The sequence below is a fragment of the Zootoca vivipara genome, chromosome 13 (assembly GCF_963506605.1).
Source record: "Zootoca vivipara chromosome 13, rZooViv1.1, whole genome shotgun sequence".
Taxonomy (NCBI): Eukaryota; Metazoa; Chordata; class Lepidosauria; order Squamata; family Lacertidae; genus Zootoca; species Zootoca vivipara.
Genome location: NC_083288.1, coordinates 34974821 through 34994491, shown reverse-complemented (window position 1 = coordinate 34994491; position 19671 = coordinate 34974821). Strand labels below are relative to the sequence as shown.

Below are 19671 nucleotides of genomic sequence, written 5' to 3'. Positions count from 1 at the left end.
CAACACGGCTACCTACCTGTAAACTGACCATCACTTTGAGATGGTAAATACTTTAGTTCCCTAATCTCTTAGGCATATCGATAGTTTGCTCATCTTAACACATACTTGCTAGGCTGTATTAGCAGAGAGGTATAAGCCCCTACAGTCCAAAGACAACTGGAAAGCTTTCCCCATTTCCTTCCTCCTTGCAGAGAAATATTTGAGGTCAATTTGGGAGAGTCAAAATGGCTTTCTGTACTATTTCAGACATGTGGTTAGGGTTGCCAGACTCAATAGAGGACAGGACTTCTGTGCCTTTAATTGCCCTGCTCTCTGGAAACCTTAAATAGAAACCAGCAGACTCTTTGCTTGGAAATTAAACAAAGGGTCTGCTGTTTTCTCTTTAAGGTTTCAAGACTCAAAAGAGAGCAGGGCAATTAAAGGCACAGAAGTCCTGTCCACTATTGAGTCTGGCAACCCTACATGCAGTTTATATACTTGTGTATTTGTTTGCCTTGTACATTTATGAACATTTATTCTATATTTGAGACCTTAGAATTATTATAATCCCCACCACCTCTTTCCTCTCTTCCCTGAGGTCTTCAGCACCCTTTCACCTTTATTTATTTTTATTTTATTCAACAAAATTTATATACAGTGGTTGACTGAACAGCCTCTATGTCAGGCATCCCCAAACTTCGGCCCTCCAGATGTTTTGGACTACAATTCCCATCATCCCTGACCACTGGTCCTCTTAGCTAGGGATCATGGGAGTTGTAGGCCAAAACATCTGGAGGGCTGCAGTTTGGGGGATGCCTGCTCTATGTGGTCTTTGTGCCCTGCCCTCTCCATAGATTTCTTTGATGAGGCCCAGCTGGAGGAGGAGCTGGAAGTGGCCATTTTGGAAGAAAGCCAGCCTATCAACAAGAACGAATCAGCTCCCAAGAACGGCTGGCAGGCCAAACAGAGAGAAGGTGAGAGGGGCGGGAGAGAAGAACCAGGTTGCTGAACATTCACCATTGTGATACCCTTAGCGGTTGCTAAGCAGCTGCCTCCGATGCTCGGTTGCAAGGCAACAGAGCTGAGTCAACAAGACTCGTACTGCTTTGCACATGTCCAAGGACAAAGTTCTCCTATGCAGAGAGGGGTTCCCAAAAGGCAGAGGCAGCTATATTAGGCAGTCTGCAGGGCGCGCAGGTACCCCAATGCGGGAAATACCCCTGCTAATGTTCCTAGTTGATTTGAGGGGATTCCCGCTACTAGTCGCTTCCTCAACACAGAAGGTCTGAAAGCTAAATTTATGAGGAGGAGATAGCTGCTGGTGTGGTTTCTACAAGGAGTTGCTGTGGGAATAAGGAGTAGCAAAGTTTTTATCCCTGTTCATTCCAGATATACAACATTTAGTGAATCCTAAGAGAGCTTTATAATGGATAATAATGTTGTTGCCACTCACCAGATTGTTGCATTCCAGTCTTGTCTGCCTGTGTTTTCCCCCAGACCTGAACTGTGGGGAAAAGGAAAAAAATTATAGGGCTTATCTGCCCAGTGTAGGTAGGCAAAATTCGACCGAGGCTTCAGAACTAATGTGCCTTTAGTTAAAAACTTCCCCCTTCAAGCTTCTGCCCGTTTTATTTCTTCCTGCTCAGCAGAGCTTGTGATGAATTGCTGCTTAATTAGTCACTCTGGTAACAGGGTTTGGAGGAGAAGGCTTTCATTGTTAGTTTGTTGCCATCTTTTATTTTCTATTGTAGCAAAATCATTAAAAGTAGGGATTTAACCCTTTCCCCTGTGCCATATCCTGAAACAGTCGCCACCAAAGTGGGTATAATACGAGAAATGGCAGCTTCAAGAGAAGTGGCAAATTAAATCGGCAAGTGGTGCTACGAAAAGGGTTACGTTGTGAACCGCCCTGAGATCTATGGGTGAGGGGTGGCATACAACTTTAATAAAGAATAAAAGAATAATTAAATTACAGTACCTATCCCCCACTCCCCTAGGAACAGGGCTTCAGTCCAACCTCCTTGTAGGTCTTCCTGCAACAGGTTTTACAAAAAGAAACCGGGAGATCCAATCAATAATCTCCTACTTTGGGCCTCATTTTAAAATAGCAAGTTTCTAGTTCTGATGCAGATAAGCTGAAAAATGTGAGAGCACAGTCTGGTGAAATCACAGAAACCAGAGAGACTGAGCCAGACTTCCACTGATCAAATTCCAGTGGGAATTCAGGGCTTCCTGTATTTCCTTCCCCCTTCCCATGGTTGGACACTTAACAACATAAATAATGCCATTTTTCTTATTTACACCCCCCTACCCCAGGGACCCAGGTGGCGCTGTGGGTTAAACTACAGAGTCTAGGGCTTGCTGATCAGAAGGTCGGCGGTTCGAATCCCTGCAACGGGGTGAGCTCCCGTTGCTCGGTCCCAGCTCCTGCCAACCTAGCAGTTCAAAAGCACGTCAAAATGCAAGTAGATAAATAGGAACCGCTACAGCGGGAAGGTAAACGGCGTTTCCATGTGCTGCTCTGGTTCGACAGAAGCGGCTTTGTCATGCTGGCCACATGACCTGGAAGCTATACGCCGGCTCCCTCGGCCAATAATGCGAGACGAGCGCGCAACCCCAGAGTCGGTCACGACTGGACCTAATGGTCAGGGGTCCCTTTACCCCTTTACCTTTTTACCCCAAGTTACAGAACTGGCCTTTTGCTGGCTTGCTGTTTAAGGCACATTTCATGCATAACCCCTGAGGTCATTGTCATCTTTCCCTTACCACCTGCAGGGCGCCCCAATGCCCAGCGACATAGCCAGGCTTCCAGGTCAAAGAAGGAAGTCTTGTCACTCAGAGAGGCTGTTCCGTCTAACATTGTGGACATGGAAGGCGAGGCTCCTGGCTGTGAGTTCCAGGCATCCCTGTTGGAAAAGGAGGCCTCATCCCCAATACAGAAAGCTCCATCCATCATCATGGATATAGAAGGTGAGACTCCAGAGTTTTGCATAAGAGTACAAGGAGGCATGGAAAGAAGAAAAGCCCCCTCTTGAAGCAAGGGAGTATGAGCTTGTGCTTTGAGCATGTGCCCTGTTTCTAAATAACCGTTCCAGGGAAGCATGTACAGTCATACCACATGTTACATACCACATTCAGGATGCATCATTTTGGGATACGGACACGCCGAACCCAGAAGTCCCGGAACGGGTTACTTCCGGGTTCAGCACATGCGCAGAAGCACTAAATCACGCTTTGTGCATGCGCAGAAGCCCCGAATTATGTCATGCGCAGACGCAGCGCTTCAGGATGCGGCCTTTTCAGGTTGCGAACGGGCCTCCGGGACGGATCCCGTTCGCAACCAGAGGTACCACTGTATACTCGTAACAGGGCAGGGAAAATGGCATTTAAAGCTGTACATATGCGAGTAGTAAGATAACATGCTACTGCTGCAACGTTTTCCGTATAAAAGCTGCTGCAAAAAAGGCAGCTCGGAAACTTCCATTTTAAATGCAGCTGCCAAGTGGTGGGACACACCAATTTTGCATCGACTTCATTGGTTCCTAAACAGTTTCCAGGCTCAAGCTTAGAAGCCACCTTGATAATTACGTAGTATTAAAGTGACCATGTTAGTTAATAAATTACATTTCCCCCACCTTTCATACAAGGACCTCACAGTGACATACACAGTTCTCTCCTGAAGTGTAGGTGGGTTCCCATGAGGCAAGACACAGTGATAACAGCAAGGACCTTTATTGAACTACATGACTGGGAAATGGGCAAAGGAACTGCTTATATACATTCCTGAAAGCCTGGGCCACTCCCACTCCCAACATGTTGTTGTTGTTTAGTCGCTTAGTCGTGTCCGACTCTTTGTGACCCCATGGACCATAGCACGCCAGGCACTCCTGTCTTGCACTGCCTCCCGCAGTTTGGTCAAACTCATGTTCGTAGCTTCGAGAACATTTGGCTGTCTAAACTTCCAAACTGTGAATCACAACTCAGGAGTTCAAGGGCCAATGGCAGAGGCCCAAATCTTGAAATGTTCTGTGATTGGACATCATGTATCAAATCAGAACACAGGAGCTCAGAATCCTTAGTCCAGACTCAAGCTCAGGCAAACACAGACCACTGAGTACATAACATCTCCCTTCCACATTTAATCCCCACAACAACCCTTTGGGTAGATTAGGCTGAGAGGCAGTGGCTGTCCCAAGGTCACCCAGAGATCTTCATGGCTGAGTAGGGGTTCAAACTTTGATCTCCAGGTCCTAGTCCAGTACTGGCCGCCCTTTGCTTCAACACAAGATCAGGAATGGGAATGAGCGAGCAAGTGGGGGATGTGCAGTGGATCTGTGTTTAATAAGATAGAGTGCAAAGAGTGTGCCAATGGGTTCATGGAGGGAGGGAGGAAGCAAGGAAGAAGTAGGAAGACAACAAGGCCCATCTTCTTACATGATTCCCCTTGTCAAAAATGAGCCATTATTCCTAAACTGCATGCAGACAGGAATATCCATGACTGGTGTGTGTGTTCCTTGGGTGTGCAGAAATTACATCCGATCTTAAAAATATATATGCCGAAGTGAATATACAGACACGAAGCTATCCTATATGAGCCAAACCACTGGGCCACCTCGCCCAGTATTGTCTATTCTGACTTGCGGCATTTAAGCGTCTCAGGCACAGTCTTCCCCATCATTTGTTACCTGACATCAATCCTTGCTAGGCTGCTTCTTTCTTTTCCTGGAAACGCTGCGGGGTATATAGGGGCACATTGGTGAATGACATGGTTTGTGTGTTATGTACTTCCGGTCTCTAAAAAATAAGGCAAGGGTGGGGAACTTTTGGCCTTCCAGATGTTGTTGAACTGCAACTCCCATCAGCCCCAGAAAACAGGGCCAATGGGTAGGGATGATGGGAGCTGTAGTTCAGCCACATCTAGAGGGCCAGAGACTCCCCATATGCCTGATACAGTACAAGCTCTGAAGCAGCCCTGGGACAGGAGATAGAAGGTGGTGTGGAGACAAGGACAAGCCAGAAGAGGGCAGTAACAGATTTGATTTCACATCTTAGACCATTTCGAGAATGAACTGCAGAGAGAAGACGTGGACCTAGAATCTACAGGGTCCAAGGATACCACTGGCGAAGTCTGCCATGTTGACACACCGCTCAGTAATTCTGACAGTGAGGGGGAGTCATCCCAGGAGTCGACTGTACCACCCTCACCCATGGAAAAGCCCCGGGACCGGATGCTCACACACAGAGGTGAGTGGCCTTCCAGCTGGAAGGGGATCATCTGCCAAGCTGCTCTTTAACTGATCTTGGCTCGGTGCAAAGATTTCTGAGATATAGCCAAGGGCACCAGCAGAGTTGTGTGCGTTTCTGCAGCTCTCTGCAAGCATCTAGTTGCGTGATGTTTAGCACAGAATTAAGTGTCATGAGGAGCTTAGGTAGCTGGGGTTTTTTTTGAAAAAACCAACAACTTTCTAGCCTTCATGGCTGTTAAAATAGGCATGCAATGTATAGGCTATGCCCTTGATCTAAAGAGGTAGAAGGGAGAGACAGAGAGAGATTAGTGGCTGGATTCCACCCCATCCTTTGCAATCCTCCTTGCTCTTCTCAGGGTCTCTCACCAATGGAAGGAGAAGCCAGAGTGAGGAAGATGAAGACGACGAAGAGAAGGATGACGAAGATGAAGACTTCAAGGACAAGGATCAAGACATCCTTATGTACTTCCGTGAGGAAATTGACTCGGCCACCGTAAGAGCCTACGGCTGAAATTGTGCATCCCCTTTTCAAGCATCTGAATGATCACTCAGGATATATGTAGCTGGGCACATACCATATGTTTAAAGCGCATGGCTTCCCCCCCAAATCATTGTAGTTTACATATATAGTACTCACATACCATATATTCTGGCGTATAAGACGACTGGGCGTATAAGACGACCCCCGACTTTCCCAGTTAAAATATAGAGTTTGGGATATACTCGCCGTATAAGAAATACGACCCGGCGTATAAGTCGACCCCCGACTTTTGAGAATTTTTTTCCTGGGTTAAAAAGTAGTCTTATAAGCAGGAATATACAGTACTTACAATCCCTGGCACCCTTATCAAACTACAATTCCCATGATTCTTTAGGGGAAACGCCTCATGCTTTAAGCAGTTGTGCTAATGTGAGAGAAGCCCCACCCCCACCCCACCCCCCTATCCTAGCTGTTGTCCTGCAATTCTAAAGGTAAAGGGACCCCTGACCATTAGGTCCAGTCATGACCGACTCTGGGGTTGCGGCGCTTATCTCGCATTATGGGCCGAGGGAGCTGGCATACAGCTTCCAGGTCATGTGGCCAGCATGACAAAGCCGCTTCTGGCGAACCAGAGCAGCACACGGAAACGCTGTTTACCTTCCTGCTGTAGTGGTACCTATTTATCTACTTGCACTTTGATGTGCTTTCGAACTGCTAGGTGGGCAGGAGCAGGTATCGAGCAATGGGAGCTCACACCGTCGCAGGGATTCGAACCGCCGACCTTCTGATTGGCAAGCTCTAGGCTCAGTGGTTTAACCCACAGCGCCACCCGCATCCCGTCCTGCAACTCTACTTGGGTGCTATTCCATAGGTACACCTTCACCTCACCCCAGCGCCAATTCATTCATTGTCCCGCTGCCCTGGTATCCACAGAAACGGACATGGTTGGGGGAAATTATTGTCAGTTTCGACAGACAAATTTGGGGTGGTTGAAAGAACTAGTGCATTTGTGGAAATTGACAATGCTGTGTCTCTCTCCCCTTTATCCGTGGCTAGAGAACAGTAATGGAAACTGGCCACAGTGAAATGGACAAGCTTTCCCCCCCTCAACATACTTTTATATAGGGAGAAGTCAAAAGGTGAAAAAGGCACTCCCAAATATGTGGAAAGAATGGAGGGTGAAGGACTAAAAAAATGGGTTCAGATGGAACACATCTGTTGCTGTGCTGCTCCCTTGAAGGGCAGTGCCACAAACTTAAAACATGGTCTACAAATCCTTCAACTGTCATAGTTTAAGAACGTAAGACATGCTTGCTGGATCAGGCCAGTGGCGCATCTAGTCCAGCATCCTGTTCTCACAGTGGCAGACCAGAGGCCCGTGGGAAGTCTGCAAACTCGACATGAGCACAAGAACACTCTGTTTCTGCTGAAGTACCTTGGAAACTGTGGTTCTTTTTGTGGGTTTGCTGAGAATTCTCTCTTAGAGGTTCTTAAGGCCAGGAGGAGATTGGCCGTGCGTAGGCCTACATAACAAGTGCCTGGTTTTCTTCTCCAGCTTTACCCCACCCCAACACACACCCTTTAAAAACCAGGGAGTCAAAGTTTGCTATTTTAAGATTTATGTTTTAGCACAGAGCAGGGCCAGCCCAAGGCATTTTGGCACCTGAGGCAAAATGGTGCCCCCTCCCCGCCAGGGAAGAAGGGGTGAGTGAATATCTACATCAGCAAAGGAAGGGAATAAAGATATACACTGGGATCTGCTGCTCCTGTGGATCAAGAAGCCTGAGGCGGTCACCTCACATTGCCTCATGGGCAAGACGGCCGTGGCACAGAGTATTCCTTTTACAAGGTCATAAACCATACAGGAGCGAAGAGCCTATTCTCTGCAATAATTGCTTAAGTTGTGTTTAATTAGGCTTGGGAAATCCCAAGTTGATCCGACATTAGTTTTGAGGGAATTAATAATCAAATAGTCTGAGGTGTCTGATAAAATTTGTCAGCTTTTGGCTCTCCAAAAGTTGTTGGACTCCAACTCCCAATTGCCCCACCGAGTATTGCCCATGACCAGGGAAGCTGGGAGTTGTAATTCAATAACATATTGAGTGCCATAGGTCCCCCATCCCTGCCCTAGCCTCTCACAGAACTATAATCCACAGGATTCCATGTGTTTGAAGCCATGGCACTTGTGGTCCCCACATAAGAGCAAGGCGCCAATCAAGCAGTTAAAGGAGAGAACAGTTGCCTTTGACAGAGCTTCCCCACCTCGTTCCTTCCAAAGCACCTCTCACAGGGCTACCTGAGGACAATCTTGCCTTGGGAAGGAAAGAGAGAAGACTGTCTGAAAAGCTGCCTACCATCTAATTCCTAGTATTCCACCTGAGGGCATTTCATTTCCCTCCTTCAGATGGGGTACTTAAGGACCATTGTGCCCCAAAGGGAGGAGAGGTCCAGTTATCCAAAATGATTCCTTCCCCCTTGTTACTTGTCTTGGTTGTTTTGTCGTTTTAATTGATGATGATGATTACTATTTCCATGTTAACTGCTTTTGTGAGGTTTCCCCCAAAAGCAATCTCTAACTAGCCTTAAGAAGCAGCCTATCCTTATTTTTTTCCCCTCTCAGTCTCCCAGTGAAGAATGTAGCACCCCTTTGTCGCTCAATTTGGATGACCTAGAAGAATTTGTACTCAAACCCGCTCCTCAAGGCAGTACAATCCAGTGTCGCATCACACGGGACCGGAAGGGAATGGACAAGGGAATATTCCCCTTCTACTACCTGCATCTGGAGATGGAAAATGGAAAGAAGGTATCTGCAAGCGAGAAAGAATTCTGTGCCTTTAGAAACAACAACAACAACAACCCTGCTTTCATGGACTAGAGCAGGGGTCAGCAAACGTTTTCCACAGGGGGCCGGTCCACTGTCCCTCAGACCTTGTGGGGGGCCAGACTATATTTTGGGGGAGGAAATTCCCCCACATGACCCTCCCCTCCCTTCTCCACAGAACCGGATGCGCCCCGGTAGCTGCTTACCTGTGCCTTGCAAGAGGCAGGGGTTGGCAGCGGCAGAGGGATGATGAGAGGCGTGAAAGGGTTGGCTCAAGAGAGAGGCTGCTTAAAATGGCGCTCAGCCAACCGCGGCTCAACAAAGCCCAGCCCCCTTCCTCCTCTAGGCAGGGCGGGGAAAAGCCAGGAGGAGGGAGGGAGGAGGTGCCGCCGCGGTGTATGTGAGGTAGAGGGGGGGAATGGCGCAGCCTGAACAATCGGAATCCCCACACCGATCCACATGGCGATTCCCAGTCCATCCGCGGGCTGGCTCCAGAAGGCAATTGGGCCAGATCCAGCCCCCGGGCCTTAGTTTGCTGACTCATGGACTAGAGTCCCATCAGATGCCTTACGTGGTGGGGGTATATAGTGAGAAAGAAAAGGTCAGAAATGGTAAACAGTGGGGTCTAATAGGAAAGAAAAGTCTGGCAATTCAGTTATGGCGGCAATCCTGGGAGCTCATCTCTCTCTCTCAATGGATGGCTTCCAGCCTCATAAGGGCCTGGCCTTGCCAACCTCAAGAGTGATGTCGTTAGAGGCAAAATGGCAAGTGTCTCACGTGTGCCAGCCCTCACACTGGTGTATGTATTACCCTCTCTCTCCTTCAAAAGATGTTGCATGGAGGAGGTCCCAGGTACAATCTCTAGGCATGGCCAGGAGAGTCCCCTGCCCGAAATTCTGGAAAACTGCTGTCAGATAGTAATGAAAGGCTAGACGGATGCATGTTCTTAGTAGGTTGCAACAAGCTTCAGATGAGGAAGGTGTCAGTGGGGATATCCAGACTAGTAATCTTATCAATAATATTGTACAAGAGCCTCTAGGTAATTACTCTAGAAGGAGGTGCAGTTCGTACCGCTTCCTGTGATTTGACACTGCTTAGCAATTATATCCCAGGGTTGTTTTCCAATACATTTGGAACTCCACTGGAGATGTTAAAAGTAGGTCATGAGGGACCTGTGGGCCTCCAGATCTTGCTACAGCTCCCCATGGCCATTCTTGCTGGGAGTTGTAGTCCCACAACATGGGGGGGGGCAAGTTCCCCACACCTGCGATAAAGTCTCTGCAATTATTCTGGATGGAAGCGGCTTAGAACTGGGACGGAGACCCATGGGCCTGTAGAGATCATTGGATTCCATCTCGCATCCATCCCAGTCAGTGCAGATGGCGCTGGCGGCCAGGGAGTTGTAGTCCAGAGAGTCCCTGGGACGGGAAATGTAAAGATACCTGTGTGGATCAGAAAGGGGATGCTGGCCATTGCGGGAGGGAGGCTTGCCAGGGGCCCGCCTCACTGACCTCACTGTGTATTCTCCTTCAGCGATTCATTATGTCTGGACGGAAGAGGAAGAAAAGCAAAACTTCCAACTACCTCATTTCACTAGACCCCATTGATCTGTCAAGGGATGGAGATAACTTCATTGGGAAAGTCAGGTGTGTCTGTTTCAACCTCATCTTGCGTTGGCAGGGCTGTGGCACAGTTGGGAGGGTACCTAGTTTGTGTGCAGATGGCACTGGGTTCAATCCCTGCCATCTCAGGAAGCTCAGGTGATGTGAAAGACCTCTGCCCGAGACCCTGGAGCGCTAGGGCCTGTCAATGTTACCCTGCTGTGGTCACATCACCCCAAACATCTGCAGCACCTTTTTGTTGTCGTTTAGTCGTGTCCGACTCTTCGTGACCCCATGGACCATAGCACGCCAGGCACTCCTGTCTTGCACTGCCTCCTGGTCAGACTCATGTTCGTAGCTTCGAGAACACTGTCCAACCATCTCATCCTCTGTCGTCCCCTTCTCCTTGTGCCCTCAATCTTTCCCAACATCAGGGTCTTTTCCAGGGAGTCTTCTCTTCTCATGAGGTGGCCAAAGTATTGGAGCCTCAGCTTCACGATCTGTCCTTCCAGTGAGCACTCAGGGCTGATTTCCTTCAGAATGGATAGGTTTGATCTTCTTGCAGTCCATGGGACTCTAAAGAGTCTCCTCCAGCACCATAATTCAAAAGCATCCATTCTTTGGCAATCAGCCTTCTTTATGGTCCAGCTCTCACTCCCATACATCACTACAGTACTGGGCAAACCATAGCTTTATCTATACCACGGGTGTCAAACACAAGGCCCGGGGGCCTAATCCGGCCCGCCAGACCTCGTCATGTGGCCCGCGTAGCCGCCGCCGACATTAGCCGCTGACAGTAGTTCTGGAGCCTGCGATTGGCCGAGGGTCAAAACCGGGGGCGGGGCTGCAGGCGGAGGCCGGGGCGCTGGAGCCGCGCTGACGGCCTTGGCCAGGGAATTTCAATTTCGAATGAGGCTGAGGGAGGCGGTGGCACAGCGGCCAGACGGGGAAGTGAGATGCAGGAGGAGGAGGAGGAAGCCCGCCGAGGAGGTAGGAAAGCCCTACAGGCGCCGCCGGCAAAGTTGGTGCCGGGACGGAGCAGCGCTGGATTTATTTATTTTTGGCGGGCTTTGCTGTTGTCTCCGAGAGCGAGTGAGGCGGCACTGGGGAGCCGCCGCCTGCCGCTTCCCTTCCTCTCCTCGGCTGCATCCAGGAGGTGGGCGAGCGAGCGGGCAAAAGGGACGCGGAGTGAGCCTGAGGGGGAAGTAGGTGAAGCGCAACAGTCGCTCTCTTGATGGAGCCAGGTTTCTCTTCCCTCTTCCCCCGTTTTCTCCTCATAGACACTCGGGAGGGTGCCTGGCTTTTGCTCTGCCCCCCCCCCCGAGCTGCCCTTTGGCTTCTCAGTTTCGGCGGAGCTGCTCCCCGGGGGGCGGCCGGGAGGGAGGCGGCGGCGACGGCACGGGTTCCTGCTCTTCCCGCTCTGCCGCCGCCTCCTCTCAGCCCCTCGTGATGTAGGGCTCCAGATGGAGTCGCCTCGCGGTTTGAGTAGGTGGGAGGGGAATTTTTTTGGGGGGGGAGGTTTTCAAGCCTCCTCTGCCTGCAGTCCCGGTAGGGAGAGGCGGCGGCGAAGACGACAACAGCGCAGGTGGGGGGAAGAGCAGCTCTGAGGCGAAGATGCACGTCCGCTGGGGCTGCCGCCGCCTTCCTCCTCGGGAAATCCGCTGCCCTCCCTCAGCGCGAGGGGAAGGGACTCTGGCGCTGAGGAGGGAGGATGCAAAAGCAAAGCAGGGAGTTGGCGCTGCATCGCATGTTCCTGCCCCTCTCCAAAGCATGGGGTGGGTTGCAGCGTGTGGCATCCTGCCTAGCGGGGTTTGGGTGTGCGCAGGGCGGGAGAGGGAAGCCCTCTTTCCATCTGCAGGTTTTTAATCCCAGCAGTGGCTTTCTCCTTCCTGCCGAAGGTTTAGTTGAGCCCCCCCCCCGGAAGCCGTAGATCCCCACCATTTGTTCAAATTTCCCTCGTTTACATCCCCTCCCACACACGCGCCACGACGCAGGAATGTGATCCGCGTGGAGGCGGGAATGAGCTTACATTATTACAAAAAACAGTAATAATTGAATGCAGTGACAATAATTTATGATAATAAAGAGTGGACACATAGTCCTACAGACACAACCGGCCCTTTGAGAGTGACCAAACTGCTGATGCGGCCCCCGATGAATTTGAGTTTGACACCCCTGATCTATACGGACCTTTGTCGGCAAGGTGATGTCTCTGCTTTTTAAGATGCTGTCTAGGTTTGCCATTGCTTTTCCCCCAAGAAGCAGGCGTCTTTTAATTTCATGACTGCTGTCACCATCTGCAGTGATCAAGGAGCCCAAGAAAGTAAAATCTCTCACTGCCTCCATTTCTTCCCCTTCTGTTTACCAGGAGGTGATGGGACCAGTGGCCATGTTCTTGGTTTTTTTAGTAACCTACCCATTTATTGGGCCGAGAGCATTCATAGGCAAGGACCTACAACGCCTCCTATAAGTTATCGCAAAAGAAAACCACAGAGCAAGTGAGGCCGCCTCTTTTCTTGGAGCAATTTAAAGTTCAAAGTGATGATAGTGATCTTTTGAGTTGCCGAGTTTTTCTGGAGGAGGTGTTTAAAAACAATTCCCATAAGGAGCAGGAAAGGGCTATTAAGCCATTGTCCTTTCAGGCATTAAGCATTTGTCCTCATTTGTTTAACGTATGCACAAATGGTCCTTAGCTGGGAGACACAGACACTTCAAGTTTCATTCTAGGCTGCTGCATTTTATTTTTAGCAGTGCTCTTGCTCTGCTAAACCCATTTGTACTGGGTTTTGGATTGTTATTTATTAATTGGGAAGTGGGGGGGGGGGTGAGGATTAGGTAAAACATTTCTAAAATAAGCATTTCTCTCCCCTCCCCCACCTGCTTCTAGGTCCAACGTACTGGGAACCAAATTTACCGTGTTTGACAATGGGATGAACCCAGATAAAAAACCTTTTGTTCCAGAAACAGCACAGCTGCGGCAAGAGCTGGTTGCCATTTGCTACGTAAGCTTGAATGGAGAGTGGGCCCTGTTGGAATGAGGGGAGGAGCCTGGGCAGTAGGAAAGACCCAAGATCTCAAAGAGCCGCCATCTGCCAAAATTGGCAACACTTGAGCTAGGAGGAATGGCCTGTATAAGCAGAGACCTCTGTTGCTATGGTGGTGCCTTTACTACAGAGATGAGATGATCCTATAGCCATCCAAAGATGTTGGGCTACAACTCCCATCGATCCCTGGCAATTAGTCTGAGGCTGAAGGGAGTTTGGGTCCAACAACATCTGAAGGCCCAGAGCTGCTCCATCCCTGCTTTATTTATCACCTTCTGGCCACTTGTGGTGTTTTCCTCTGGTATGAAGCAGCTTTTGCTCCCAGTGGGACAACAAGGGTTGAGTCCTCAGCCCAGTATACCTGAAGGAGCGTCTCCACCCCCATTGTTCTGCCCGGACACTGAGGTCCAGCTCCGAGGACCTTCTGGCGGTTCGCTCACTGTGAGAAGTGAGGTTACAGGGAACCAGGCAGAGGGACTTTTCGGTAGTGGTGCCTGCCCTGCAGAACACCCTCCAATCAGATGTCAGGGAAATAAACACCTGTCTGACTTTTTGAAGACATCTGTAGGCAGCCCTGTTTAGGGAAGCTTTTAATGTTTGAAGTTTTATTGTGCTTTTAATTCTGTTGGGAGCCGCCCAGAGTGGCTGGGGAAACCCAGCCAGATGGGCATTGTATAAATATATTATTATTATTATTATTATTATTATTATTATTATTATTATTATTATTTATTACATAATGAGAATGTTGGCTTCTGTTTCAGGTGATAGTTTTAGAATCTATCCACTGCATGCACACAGATAGGGGAAGAGTTGTTGCTGGGTGCTGGGGCAGCTGCTTTGCACACAGAAGGCCCCAGGTTCAATCCCTGGCACCCACCCACCCTCAAGTAGAGCTGGGAGAGACCCCTGCCTGAAACCCTGAAGGGTTGCTGCTAGTCAGTGTAAACAATGCTGAGTGGATAGATCAGTGGTCTGACTTGGTACAAGGTGGCTTCTTAGATATGCATTTGCAGAATTCACAACACGCTATGTAAATGAATAATAAAGTGACAGTAACAACCTGATGGCAGAGTGAATAGAATCATATAACAGGAAGGGACCCCTGGGGGTCATTTAGTCCAAAACCCCCTGCAATGCATAAATCTTTTGTCCAACGTGGGGCAATAGGAGAGTTTATGTTGCTTTTTGCTCCTTTCCTCGCTGCCTTTATAGGAAACCAACGTGCTGGGATTCAGAGGCCCACGGAAAATGACAGTGATAATCCCTGGTGTGGACGCAGACAACGAAAGGATCTGCATCCGGCCTAAGAATGTGAGTGGTTCACTGCGGCTTGGAGGCTGGCAGGCAGCCCCGCTCCTCCTAGTGCCCTTCTAGGGCTGAAGCCGCCAGCATAAAACATCCCCGCCTGTCTGTGTTGTCGGTAGGAACATGAGACCCTCCTGACTCGGTACCAGAACCGGAACATGCAGAACCTGATCAAACTCCAGAACAAGATGCCGGCTTGGAACGAGGAGACCCAGTCCTACGTGCTCAACTTCCGAGGGCGCGTCACACAGGCCTCCGTGAAGAACTTCCAGATCATCTCAGAAGACGACCGTGAGTAGTGGGTGGAGTTGAGACGATGCGACTCGAGGGGAAAGTGCTGCAGCTCAGTAACTTAAGCCACAGCCGCTCATAAGCAAGGCCGGTTCGCTGGGATTTCCTTCCAATCAAACAGGCTTAGAAGGACCACTTCCTTTGTGGGCAAGGGATTCTCTGGTATGGCCTCCCCAACTTGGTGCCTTCCGGATGTTGTTGGATGAAACCACTCCTATCAGCCCCAGGCAGTGGAACCAATGGTCAGGGATGATGGGAGTTGTAGTCCAGAACAAACAGAGGGCTCCAAATTAAGGGAGACAGCTCCGGCCTAACAGTCCCAGCCCGGATATTGCTGCATCACGGCAATGCACAAGAAGCCTTTGGACATAAAGGTTGCAACAGACCGGAGTGCACGAATTACATATTTACGGGAGTAGGTTGTACAAACATTGGCTGGTGCAGACATGCCACACGAGGATCTCTGTGTAACCAAGTTTCCTCTCTTCACCAAGCTCCCTAGGTGTAAGAAAGCTATCCACACCAACCAGCAACCATCTTTCTAAAGAACATGACCTCTCAAAGATACACACCCCTCCCTCTGTTTATCACAGGCTGGAGGAAAGTTTGAACAGAGGTTTGGTTGTATGTAGTAAATGGGGGTGGTGGTGAGGTATCTTTGGAGGAGAGGACCCTGAGCATGTTGTTTTGAAGATTGGGGAGATGGGTGGGCAGGCCGGCGAGGTGGAGGACCAGGGTGGATGTCTTCAAAGGCGTCTTGTCTGCATGCTTAGCAGCAGAGATTATGCTGTCTCATTGGTGCTCTTTTCTCATCCCTGCCGTCCAGCCAACTACATTATGCTGCAGTTTGGTCGCGTGGCGCCCGACGTGTTCACCATGGATTACCGGTTCCCTCTCTGTGCAGTTCAGGCCTTTGCCATCTGCCTGTCTAGCTTTGACGGGAAAATTGCTTGCGAGTAGAGAGCCACCCCGCTGACTTCTCTGACATCCAACCTCTGTGGCTTTTGCCCCGGATTGCTTCCTGCTGCCTCGTAAAACTGGACACAAACTGTTTTGCTTTCAGTATTGCCCACCTTCTACTGTACCTCCGACCTCCCCGTCTTTTGTCAGACTGGACCTCCACATGACCTGTTGCCGTCAAGCTGGCATGTGATTTCCCCTTTTGCTGCTCCCAACAAGCCATTTCCTGCCAAAGTATCTTCACCGTTTCCTATAGCCCCCAAACCTTCGATCTCCGTCTTTCTTGTTTTGATTCTGATTTTTTATTCGCTTTGAACTCCCCTCGCCCAACCTGATTTCTGACCAGTGTCGCTTAACCTTTGAACCTTGCTACTTTGGTTAAGGCTTGTTATGTCCTAACTCCCCCCCCCCCGCCTCCCCCTCCCATTCAAAGTAACTAATGAATATCCATCTATGCAAGAAACATACCATCTCACCAGATGTGGACCAAAGCTCCGTTATTGAAGAAACAACAAAGCACTTGAAGAAACAGCAACTTCTGCCAGCTTCATGAATTCAGAACAAGGGAAGGGGCAGCCATTTTGAAACTATGGGCTGAAGCTGCAACCCCACCTATTTTCCCTTCTCTATCAAATTGGGTAATAGATTGGAAATAAAGCTTACCCAGAGATCAGTCTGGCTGCCTGACTTATTCTTGGGAGCAGATGGGGCTCTTTCCAGGACAACCTGCTTCTAGAGGGGATTGACTACATCAGTTGGGGATTCCGAACTAACCTTCGTCACATCTCTGTTTCCATCCTCATCACAACCAGAGGCACTTATTTATATTGTATTTTAGGGCTCGTCCAGACTTCTTCTTGTTGCTTGCCTAGAAGACACAGTTTTGTGCTTGTCCCATGCTTTCTTGGCACAGGCCTGAGTGGTTTTGCCTTTCCCCCAGAAAACCCGACTCATTAGAATAACATGGGAAAACACCTAGAACAGGCATCCCCAAACTGCGGCCCTCCAGATGTTTTGGCCCACAACTCCCATGATCCCTAGCTAACAGGACCAGTGGTCAGGGATGATGGGAATTGTAGTCCAAAACATCTGGAGGGCCGAAGTTTGGGGATGCCTGACCTAGAATAATGGATTAGGTTTGGGCTATTGGGACATAATGGGCTCTGTTAGCCCAGGTGTCACAATCACTTTGCAAGATTGCTGAAGGCAACAAGCTTTCGCTGTCTAGTGTCATCAGAGAAGAAACAGTCACACTGCAGATCAAAAAGGCTTGGCTTTTATTTGAGCTTGTGTAGGTGTGTGTGGGGAAGATTAAGGGAAGTAGAAATAAATAGGTCTTAGTTCTAGATCAGGCATAGGCAAACCCACCCCTCCAGATGTTTTGGGACTACGACTCCCATCACCCCTAGCTAACAGGTCCAGTGGTCAGGAATGATGGGAGTTGTAGTCCCAAAACATCTGGAGGGCCAAGTTTGCCTATGCCTGTTCTAGATCAGCCTTTGCCATCCTGGTCCCCCCCCCCAATGCTTTAGATTACAGAGCCCAGCAGCCCCGATGACAGCTCTCAAGGTGTTTGGGAATTGTAGTCCAAAATGTCTTGAGAGCTCTAGTGAGCCAGGATATGTTTCTAATACAGGCTTCCTCAAACTCGGCCCTCCAGATGTTTTTGACATACAACTCCCATGATCCCTAGCTAGCAGGACCAGTGGTCAGGGATGATGGTGTTGTAAATTTTAAGGTTATAATCGTTCAGAAACATGTACATGAATGTACAGGCACATGTCTGAAGCAGCACAGGAGGACAGGCCTAACTGACACCATTTTGACTCTCTCTGACCAGAATCACACACACATTTCCACATGACTTATCAACTTGGGAGCCATAATCCTGTAAGCCGGAGGCTCTGCCAACTGGACATTTCCCCATAAATGGTGCCAGACTACTAGCCATCTCATTCAGAATGGAAGACTCCTCCGAACAAAAGATAGTGATCAACTTTTAGGAAACTGTTAATTTCTCTTTGTGTTTAGGAATTCACACCTGGTAGGGGTAAGAGGAGGACCAGGAGAGGTGTCAAAGGTGCTCAGATTTCTACCTTGAACCCTCCCTTTTTGTGAGGTATTGATTATGTAGCTGTGATGTAGGAATGATGTATTTTGGGGGTGTTTCTTGGTGATGGGAAAACTGATAAAAGTGGAGGTTCTCTTTTGTTCGGGGTTCCTTCCTTGTTCTCCTGCGTGAGGGGAAGGACCCTGTTGCAACAGCAAAAATAAAAGGCTTTGCTTCTCAAAATTCTCTGGTTGGCCTCTGTTATATTCTCCGACCGATGGAGAACCCCATAAGCCGGGCAGATTTTTGCTTATTTCAATGGGAATTGTAGTCTCAAAACCTCTGGAGGGCCGAGTTTGAGGAAGCCTAATAGAACCTAATACCGTGTTTCTCCAAGAATAAGACACCGTCTTATATGCTTATTTTCGGAGAAACACGGTAGAACCTCTCAGTCCACACCTACAGAAATATGACAAAATTCCTTCCAGTAGCACCTTAGAGACCAACTAAGTTTGTCATTGGTGTGAGCTTTTGTGTGCATGTACACTTCTTCAGATACGTATTGTTATGAATTCACATTTGGGACTTCCAACACACCACTACGAATGAACAGAGAGGGGTAACCGCAGCTTGACAGCTACGGCTACCCAGAGTCCTTCGCACCACCATTTCGCCGCCACAGCTTGGCCTAACCGCAACCTCAGTATTACTCTTGATTAATTAGACTAGTGTTCCACTGTATTAGAAAATAGATTGTTAGTATCTCTTTGTATTAGAATATCACTGTTTTATATTTTAGGACTGTATACGTCAGGATGTATTAGAAATGTTTTCCATACTTATTTTCTGAGCAACCCTTCTCTGACCCCAAGCCCACCTGAAACCTCCCCCATCACCGCCCCATACCCAACGAAGGAAGACATGGACAATAGAAGGATTAGCTTGACAACTTTATTCAAATTAAACATGCCATAGTCCATCTTTCCGCGGCCTCAAGGAAAACACCTGCCGGATGAAAATCACCTCATGGAAATCGTTAGGAAATCGCTCCACTCCTGCGCCCATCTCGAAGGATTGCCCACCTGTCAAAACAAAGGGGAGTGCCATCAACGACAGGAGAAGAGAGATTGACATCTCTCCATCTGAAAAGAAAGGTCATCTCCGCACCCAGCTAATCCGATCCCCCTCCAGTCGCCCTTGTCTCCCCCCCCCTCCCAGTCCAGAGATTTTCATACAGGAACAAGAGGGTATATAAGGGGACTTTACCATTTCCCAGGGTTCCTTCCTTCTTTCCAGAGGCAGGGACCCTACAGCTGTAGCTTTGCATTCTGCAATAAAGGGATCAGTTTGTTTTTCCTGACAGCATCGTGTGGTCTCTGTCATTTTCCCGGCGGAGCTGAACTTAGCGCAAATTTTGGAGCTTCCGACCTGCGTCTGTCCTTCTTAAAAGGCAACGCATTTTGGGGTACATTTTTCATAACAATATGGCGAGCCAGGGCAGGAGACTCCGTTTAGCCGTACTCTTGGGGCGCCGTGGTTGGGGAGCCCAAGCGCACCCAGCCATTTGCAGGGGGGATCCCCTTCCCCGACTGTCCCTGGAGTTCTGGCCTAACTGGGATCCTTAGCGGGACCACACAGGGAAAACAAACAGGATCCAGACGGCCGTGGGGGTTGATTTTTTACAAGATTTTCTTCTCCTGATTGTTGCGAGGTGACCAAGCTTCAGGAAAAGAAGGCAGCGCGCTGCGACGTGAGTATCAATAAGGAAATTGGCTTTTCGGGGTGGGAATTGTCACAGCAATCAAACTCTTTCCTATTTTTCATAGCCAAAAAACCCAAAGCCCGTCGGAGTCAGCCCAGGCTGGAAGGTTTTGCGGCTGCCCTTTTCCT

The 19671-nt window shown here is 49.1% G+C and overlaps 1 protein-coding gene across 1 annotated transcript in view; it reads left to right on the top strand.

Annotated features, from left to right (window-relative positions):
• The window catches only part of TULP2 (TUB like protein 2), a 34022-nt gene extending 18291 nt beyond the window's left edge, over positions 1–15731 (top strand). The window contains exons 6-15 of the mRNA XM_035135897.2: positions 834–953; positions 2755–2949; positions 5032–5223; positions 5582–5718; positions 8327–8509; positions 10061–10173; positions 13016–13130; positions 14388–14486; positions 14600–14771; positions 15598–15731. Of these exons, the coding sequence (XP_034991788.1) occupies positions 834–953; positions 2755–2949; positions 5032–5223; positions 5582–5718; positions 8327–8509; positions 10061–10173; positions 13016–13130; positions 14388–14486; positions 14600–14771; positions 15598–15731 (1460 nt within the window). The remainder of the gene's footprint in view (positions 1–833; positions 954–2754; positions 2950–5031; positions 5224–5581; positions 5719–8326; positions 8510–10060; positions 10174–13015; positions 13131–14387; positions 14487–14599; positions 14772–15597) is intronic.
• Positions 15732–19671: the final 3940 nt, after the last annotated feature.